At 42.2% G+C, this 8,896-nt stretch overlaps 1 protein-coding gene across 1 annotated transcript; it reads left to right on the top strand.

The window, feature by feature from the left end:
* Window positions 1-230: 230 nt before the first annotated feature.
* LOC104072089 (ribosomal biogenesis protein LAS1L-like) lies at window positions 231-8,608 on the top strand (the record flags this gene model as incomplete). The annotated part of the gene is made up of 7 exons (XM_009584280.1): window positions 231-266; window positions 378-607; window positions 777-846; window positions 2,035-2,116; window positions 3,133-3,324; window positions 5,213-5,259; window positions 8,499-8,608. Coding segments are annotated over exons 1-7 (767 nt in total), but the record flags the coding sequence as incomplete, so codon positions are not given.
* Between the last annotated feature and the right edge of the window lie 288 nt (window positions 8,609-8,896).

Raw genomic sequence — 8,896 nt, 5'->3', positions numbered from 1 at the left:
GCTCCGTCTTGCAGGGCGCCTTCTTCCTGCAGTAGGCTTCGGGCATGTGGCTCATGCCAGAAGTAGGCTGGCCCCGTGGGCACCAGGGGAGGTAGAAGCCCTGCCTGCCCGCAGCTTCACGGGCTGGTTTCTCAAGGCAGGGTGCTGCAGTGAGCATATCCAAGGCCCCTAAATCCCCTTATTCTGTTTGTGTTGCCCCTGCTGCACTCGTACGCAAGACCAGTCGAGGTATGGCATCTGGTATTGTGTATGTGCGTAGCATATCAGTAAGTACTCATTTAACATATGCTTAGGAGTAGCCATGTGATCGCTCTGTTCCAAATAAATGTCTTCTGGAAAGAGTCTTTGATGCTGTCTTTCTCGATACCGTTCCTCAGGCTGTTGTGTACCACAGGGCACAAAAAGTAGCTGGAAAGCCACGCGTTTTGCAGAGGGAGTGTATTCTTGTGAGACTGCTCACCTGTTTCTCCTTTCTCTCTAGGTATGGTCCCAAAATGCCTCTCGCAGTGGATTGCACCGCTGAACTGATTCGTTGCAAGGTCCTGGATTCATCTGGCAGATTGAAGTCGCATGAGCTCATCCTCTCTTACGGGCTGGCTCTTGTAAGGTGGGGCTCTGAAGACCTGTGTGCTGTGAGATAGCATTATTCAGCTGGCTGATTTCACTTTGAATCTTTGGGACCACAGTGTTTTAGCACGTGGGGGATTTGTCTCTGGGGTTCTAAGTTTCTCTGCAGCTCTTGATAGTCATTTATCTTTTCTGTAACCTTCATGCAGGTTTGTCAACTTGATCACAGAAAGGAAACAGAAAATGGTCAGCATTCCTCTGAGACAATTAGCCAGAGAGGTAAGTATTTAATAAGAGTTACTCGATAGCTTATGTATATACAGAGAACATATGTATCGTCTATTAACAACACTGGGTGGAGGGAGTTGTGGGGGGTCGTTCTTTTGTAACCAAAATAATGGATATAGATGCCAGTTCTTTCCAGCTGCAAAGTTTTAAAGAGGCTTGATGTAACTAGATCTAAAACTTTGTTCTTTAAAGTCAGATTAGGAGTAACAAAGGCTGATGATCATTAAAGCATTTTGAATCGTGTGATCAAAAGTCTTGATTTACATGTAAATAGTACCACTTGACATATACACCACACATTTTTGTTTCTTAGCTACTTTCTAGCTAGTTTCTTTCCTAGCTAAATCTATGGTTTATAAATTCTGGTCTTTGACAAGCAAGGTTATACATAAAAAGCACTTAATCACATTTGCAGGCATTTTCATCTCGTGTCTCGTTTGAGGTGAGCTTGTTTGTGAGGAGGACGGAAGGTTCAAGGTGTAATTGTAGTAGCAGGACCAACTTGAGTCCTTTTATTGCCAGCTGCACTGAGCATCATATCTGGGTCTGAACAGCAAGTTTTGAAAGTGAAGGACAGACAGTATTTGAGACTCTCCTATATATACAGACTTGTCTGGGGCCCCTATGTGAGAATGATGAATTGAATTTTTTTTTGCTGGGTTTTTAAGAATAGTGCTGCTTCTCGCCTCTTAAAACTGATCGAGCCTGAAAATAGAGGTCTTGCATAGTTAAAGTCCTTAGGAAAGTTGCAAAAAATTGTGTGCAACTTAGAGCGTGTATGATTTCAGTATTATATATGATAGGATTTGTATCTTTGATATACAAACTGTCATCCAGAATGTTTCATCACTTTAAACATAATCTAACTGCTTCTCAGTATCTCATTAAATTATACATAGCACCTCTGTCTAAAAAGACATCTGTTGTTGCAAGTAACACTGAAGAACTTAAACTGTAAAATCCCGAGTTTGTATGGATCCTAGGCCACAGGAGGATTGGGATCAGAGAGGAGGGGATCTCAGCCCACCTTGAAGTGGGAAGCTGGGGGACTGCGGTGCAGGGGTGGCCCGGAAGAGGCCGTTCCCAGGGCAGAGGTTCTCTGCAGCCTTGCAGGGCTGCATACGGTTGTGGCGTGATGCAGTGGGACCTGTGGGGTAACGCCGGTGGCTGTAATTCCAGGTGGATATCCCCATCTGGGTTGTGGATCTCCGTCATGAGCTGACCCACGGGAAGCTGCCGCGGCTGGCTCTGTGCCGCAAGGGTGAGTGCTGCTGGCGGGCGGCATTGGGAGGGCCCGGCCTGAGGTGCGCTCGGGGCGGCAATGCCAGTGCCACAGGCCCTGAGGGGAGCATCCCTCCCTCCGTTTTGGGGTGCGGCAGGGCAGGCAGCGGACCTGTCCTGGCAGGGAGAGTTGTGGTGTGAGACACCGGGAGGTTTTGCCGCTGCCCTGTGGGGGTAGCTGAACTGTGCCCGGTGGCTCCAGGCTGTGGTGCATCACAGGGCAGGTGTTTAGAGACTTTCTCCTTCCCCTGAAAAAAATACTGGAAACAATAGTTCAGCCCTCTTGCTTCTTTACAGCACAGGAAGCTCATCTCAGTTTTTTTTTCCTGATGATTTAGAGATACCTGAGACTCTTAAAAAAATCCCATTTAGGGAGAAATGCAGTAGGTATTGCAAGCCTGAATGAATGACCAGCTCATGGCATTTGAAGGGATTCCTGGGAATTTTGGGTTAAGCGCTGAGGAGCCAGTTAAATAACCTTCAGCAGGGTCCTTAGATTGAGTTGCATAGTGAAATAGTGATGTAGAAAAAGGGGTTTCCTTTCCATTCTATCTAATGTATGCCTAGTGTAGTCTCTGCACAAAAAATTAATGTTATTGTTATAGACACTATGTTGATCATGGTAATACTAAGGAATTGACTCATTTTCTGATCAGAACGCCACTGCTGGGACTTAGTTTCTGCTTAAATTTGGCCTAGCTTGAGCACGGTGCAGCACTATAGCAGTGTCCAGTCTTTTTTGTTGCCAAAAAGAGAGTGGGTGGGTGTTACCAGGCCTGTGATACTGGCTTGTGGGGTTTTTTTGGGGTTTTTTTGTTGTTTTTTTTCTAAATCTCCTTCACCTTTTCATTAATGGAGTTGTGTGTGATTTCAGGGTTCGTAACTTTTTAACAGCATTTTTTTTTCCACAATGCAAGTTAGCAATGCACCACCTATATTTTTTTTTTTTCGATAACAAATAAATCCTCTCTGAGAATGTTTTCTGTTCTCCCTTAGGTTGTGATGTTGTGCTGGACTGGCTACGAAAGACATATTGGAGCCGTCAGTTGGGCAATAACTTGTGTGAAGAAAGTGAGGACGAGGACGAGGAGCAGGAAGGGGTGGAAGCAAATGCAGAGTTGGACAATGATGCATGGGAGATTCAAACCCCACAGCATGAGGCCTGTCAGAAACACAAGGAATTCCATGGTAGGTGTCCCTAGAACAGCAGCAGATATGAGGATTAAATATGTCCCATGCTAGAGAAAGCAGTTTAAAAGCCCTGACAATGCATAAAGATATACCTTCAGCTCAGGTTTTGGGATTCCTCTTTGGGCCTTGGTGGATTCTTGGGGTGACTGACTTTTCTGGTATTAGCTCACTGAATTTGTAGCATAAAATCTTTTACTTCTATTGAATATGGAGTATCCTAATCAGTAGCAACAGTTATACTGGGATGGTTTAGGACCAAGCATTGAAAAATTAGTTGTAGTCTCTTGACAACCACAGTTTTAGTATTGAGGCCACTACTACAAAGAAGGCTATGGTCCTTTTATACCCCTCAAAACTCTGTAGATTCATAACTTGAGCAAGAGCAGGATAAAGGCAGTTCAGCCCGTTTCAAAATACTTTGCACGTGGACAGAAAAATCACTAGTGCCAATAGTATTAAAAAAAAAAAAAAATCACAGGTATCTCAACCTGGACATAATCTAAGATACAAAGTGCAAAACAATGGGAAAACTTTGGTAAACTGTTCCAGTGGTTGCTTTTCCATCACCAGAAGTCTTGAACCCAAAATAAGGAGCTTTTTTCAAAGTGGATTTCTAGTTTGAATGACTTACTGGAGGAAGCAGGAGTTCAGGTTAGATGGCTGGTCTGCGAGTTTGAGGCATGTGAGGTATCAAACAGTACCTCAAACAGTAAAACCAATTAGTCATAATTTTTTCTGACAAAACATGGCGTGCTTATGGGGAGTAACTCACCCAACAGATTACAGCAGCCCAATCCAAGGTGCAGAGAGTGCAGAAATGCTGAAGTGACCCTTATTGCTCCCTGGAAGGTCACACTAGGTGACTGTAATGATCTTTCTGGATTCAGAATCTATGGATTTGCTGCAAGTCTTTTCTAGATTCCTTTATAACGGACTAATACATAGATACAGTAGCTGTGATACAGAAAATAGTAGCTAATTTGTGGTGCGCTTTGAGTTTAATACAGAATTTATTAGGACAGTCCAAACCTAGGGGCAGTACTTAGCTTGGCAGCAGCACTTACCACTTTTCTTGTCAGAGTGTATGTCTGGGCTTCTGTCTGACTTCATGTTGGATGAGATTCAAGCATGTGCTATTCCTTTCTCTCCCTGGCTACCCTAAAAAAAAAAAAGAACAGCCCACCCCCAGTTGCCAAAAGAGAGAACCACAGAATGATACAGTAGATTCTGTGATTTATATGTCCAGAGTAGTGGAATGGCAGTGGTATATCAGTCCTACAGTTCAAATGCATCTGAAGTTTTATCTAGCTGATACTGGGCGGTGGGCATCCTGATAGGTGACAATGACACCTGAATGGTGAAGTATTTTGAAAGATGGTGCTATTTCAGGTACAGTAAAAGTGGTCCATGGATAGAGAAAGGACATTTCATGTAGGTGGTAAATTAAAGTTTAATGAAGTCCAATAAGGATATGGTTGATTTGTGACACAGTGCTGTTGCAATAGATTTAAAATGCAAGTATAAGGAATACAAATATGCATCAGAACATGAACTGCCTATGGAAGCAATTTCTTCCTAAACTGATCTATTCCGGGATTTTTTTTGAGCTGTCTGGATTTATCCAACTTGCCTGTCTTTGCCCACTGTTAGTGATAAAATACTGAACTTCTGGTTCAACCCCACTTGATAAAATTTATGTTGTTGAAAAAGTCTGGGAGCTGTAGGAGTCGAAGAATGTTGTCCAAATCACAATTTATTACTTCATTTGACTGATGTTTTCCTTGAGTGTATATTCAGCAGAACTAAGCAGCTTGCCCAGATACAAAATTCCCTTATATAGTTGATCCATTCCCTGTTTAAACTATATATTTATATTTATTTCTAGAAAAAGTCAGAGATGTGCTGATATCCTACAAGGCTGAGCAGTTTCGGGTAAGTGCAGTCTGATCATCGGCACTTTCGGTTCTTCTCATTTCCTGCTTGGGGCAGTAAGTCATCTCTTCATTCTTGCCCAAACGGAAGAACCGGTACTCTTGGCCAGGCCTCATTTGAAATATCTGAGTGCTAGTACAACTAAGTTGCTGTGCCAGGAGTTTCGTATTTTCATAGTTTCAGTTATATTTCATATAACTGCAGGGATCCCTTTTTTCTCCCTGTAGCGTCCTCCCGCAGTTTGAATCTGTCCAGAAGTGATACAGAAGTGATGTATGTATCAGTGCTGCAGAGGTGGCAGCACGCCCGTGTCCACAGTGCTACCAACGCTTGCCAGGTTGTGTACTCTCGCCTAAAGTAGTACTGCTGTCCAGTGCGTAGCCCGTGTGACTGCTGCATGTGCGGAGAGGGGCTTGGTTAGTTCCTTGTTCAGTTATCTCTCCTAGTGTTGTCATACACAGCTTGCCAAAGCAAAGCTTCTCTGCAGAGAACAAGCAATTTGAGCTGTGATGGTTTCTAATGCGAACACTTTGTTCATTTTTATAAATGAGATATGTATTTGTTGGAGATCCCAAGTCTTCCTTGTGCATGTGCATAGTGTTCAGTTTGTTTTCATTCATCCTAGTGTCTCTGGAAATTGAGACTTGTCATTCAGAAGTCATTAGCCCATGTTTTCTGCCATCCATCGTATATTTTTGCAGTGGCCCAGTGGCTGAGGTGCTGCAGTTCAGATTTGTGAATAATTTGCCCCAGAAAACCCTCTCTGGTCAGCTTCCCCTTCATAATGATGGGATAGTTCTTAAGATGTGTTGAGAGCTGGGTTACAGACCCTGTAAAATGTCTTTGGATGTGACCTCACCAACATACTGTTGTTATTGGGGAGCTGTTCTCACTTTTATTTCGATTAATATCATTAGGGGCTAAAGGAGAGCATGTGCTAACATTCTAGTGAAGCGTAGACTTAATCAGCAATGAGAACAAGGGTCTGGAATTTTATTGAAAATGAACATCCAGTTTCCTTCATTGTCTTGGGTTTGGAATATATAATGTGATTCTCGTTCGTTCATCGTTCCCTTTCTGTAGTTGGTACTGGCTTATTTTGTACATTTTGCATTGCGTCGTAAAGGAGACAAGTTGATTATATGTGGTGAGCGACCTCTTAACGTATTAACGGAACAGAGGGAAGTACTTCAAACTGAATAGGAAAATGCAACTTCAAAATTTAAACTGGCCAGGGTTGAATGGAGGAAAGGAGTAATCAGTCAATTGCTAAAGAGTAATTTCAAAACTTTTGTTTCAAAGCTTGTGTGAAACTCTCCTTATCCCATCGAAATGGTGTAAATACAGGCTGAAGGGTAAACTCTTATGTTATACGCCTCAATTTAATTGAATGCTGCATACTGTGCTTTTGAAATTTCTCTGTTCACCCTGCAAGGCTGCCTTTCCTGTTGAATGATTTCAAGTGGTGCACTTGAAAGTCTGTCAACTATGACAAAATACAGCTGAATTGTGGAAAAAGAATGCTCTGTAGATACATGTGTTGTGGATATAGCTTCTTTTAATAGATCATTTTTGCCACTCTGAGATACACTGAGTAAGGGTGGGCAAAGGACTTGCCAAGATCTGTCAGCAGCAAAGGAGTGTTACTCCTTATGGTTGATACCTGCAAGTTCTTAACTGAAGTTTGTCTTTAATAGAAAATATAATACTACTTTTATGCATTAATGACTATTGCCAGTAATTTGAATAGATGCAAGCACATTGGTCCTTTGTTGGCCTCTGAAACTCTGTTCTGTACAACAGTAGACCTGTAATGTAAAACTGATTATAGCTGATAAAATCTCTGAAACTTAGAAATGGATTGAAAAAAATGACGTGAGCTTGTTCTTGTGCCCTTTAAGGGCAGATGGTTTGGTGCATCCAAATAATTTGCTAACCATGACAGCAACTGAATGTTCCAAATATCAAATAAATACTACTTGAAGCTTTTTTAAGCTTGTATTTAAACACCCTGGATTGGCATAGCAAGAGTGGTACAGTATCTTTGCTAGTCTCCCTGCAGGGTGTGCTCTCTCTGCTGCGAGTCTCCCTGCATAAATGTATAGTCTGTCTCTAATCTTTTTCATGTAAGAAGAAGGATCACTTATACCTAAGTCATCTTTATAACAGTGTAACTGTACAGTCTCTGATCCAGATACTTCTCTAGCTATTTTGTTAACTACTTATTGTACTTAAAAGTTTATATAAATCTGTAAGGTGTAAACTAGGCCAAAATAAGCTCTGTCATGGGGGCTGTGTACTTTGTTGTCTGATTGTTTGTGTGGGTAGGCTAGAGGTTCTTCAGTCACTTTAGATCATGTCTTTACACTTGATTTCATCTAAAGTATCTTTTGCATGCAGTAGTAGCTTTGCATATATAGGTTAAGAGAGCTAATCACAGTCCTGAAAATGACACCTTGTTTTCCAGTCTCATTTTACATTACATTCCTACCTGGCAGGAAAAATAATTTCTTTTATTCTCTCAGTAGTTATTGTCTTCCAAAAAGAATCTGCTAGATACTTGTTCGTGATGAAGCATACTTCATGCCAATATTTTATAGAACGTGGTGATGGTAAAATTCCCACTTGGGTAGGTTGTGAGCATAAGTAGAAGGCATGTCTTACCTTGCTGGACAGACTCAGATAAGGTATAACTCAAACCAAGAAATCACTAACTTTCAGAGGAGTACTAACCTCCAATATTCTCTCTTGCATTCTTGGTACAACCTGGTAGTCTGTTTTGTGTATTGCTCCTACTCATCAGATGCTCTCAGCTGATGACAGGTTGCCTAAATGGCTGTGTTGATTTGACATTTTGATCTACTGTATGCATAACATGGCTGGCAAAACCTTGTCCTGAGTAGGCAGCCTCATCCCCGCCCCACGTGTGGAGTTAATGATTCAAAATGAGTCTGTCCTGGTTTGTGCTGAAGTCAGGGAGAGCAAGGTTTAGAACCAAAATGAGGATGCCAGGACTGTGACTCCTTGGTGCTGCTGCCTTTTTCATTCAGGCCTTTTCCATGTATGACACGGCTTATATTAATTTTTAATATATCCCTAGGAAGGGGAACTTTCGTGAGTTTTTTGAAGTGCTGTTGGTGAAGTACTTAGAGCATGTGCATCTTCTCTTCATAGCAATGCCTTTCTGTTCACCATTGGAGCATATTTTCTGTTAATGCTTGGATTTTTCCTTCACTCAGGTTATGCAGACTGTGCAGTCTGTTTCGAAGTCTCGAGAACTGTGGTCCGATTCCTCTTCAGAAGTGGACTGGATTTTGGCTCAGATCAAAGACCTGATGCAAGAGAACAGGTATGTCTCTGATAAGGAACTGAGGGGAAAGGTACAGTGCAGAGCTGGGCCTGTAGACCTATTGCACTACCTTTTCGCCATGTTGTTCATCTGATCATGGAGAAAGCAATTGGTTGATTTCCTCAACATCTTTGAGGATTGAATTGTTAGTCTGTGTTAATGTGTAATGTTTCCTGTGCCAGATGGTCTCCAGGGTGTCATCCCTGACTTAGCTGTGCTGGCCCCAAGGCATGTCAGCATCTTCAGTGTCTTCAAAAGCCCTCCCAACAACCTTGTGTAGACTTTGAT

Source organism: Fulmarus glacialis, unplaced genomic scaffold (assembly GCF_000690835.1).
Source record: "Fulmarus glacialis isolate BGI_N327 unplaced genomic scaffold, ASM69083v1 scaffold26688, whole genome shotgun sequence".
In the NCBI taxonomy this organism is placed as follows: Eukaryota; Metazoa; Chordata; class Aves; order Procellariiformes; family Procellariidae; genus Fulmarus; species Fulmarus glacialis.
The sequence above is the reverse complement of the archived record's forward strand: the minus strand, read 5'-3'. Positions and strand labels throughout refer to the sequence as shown.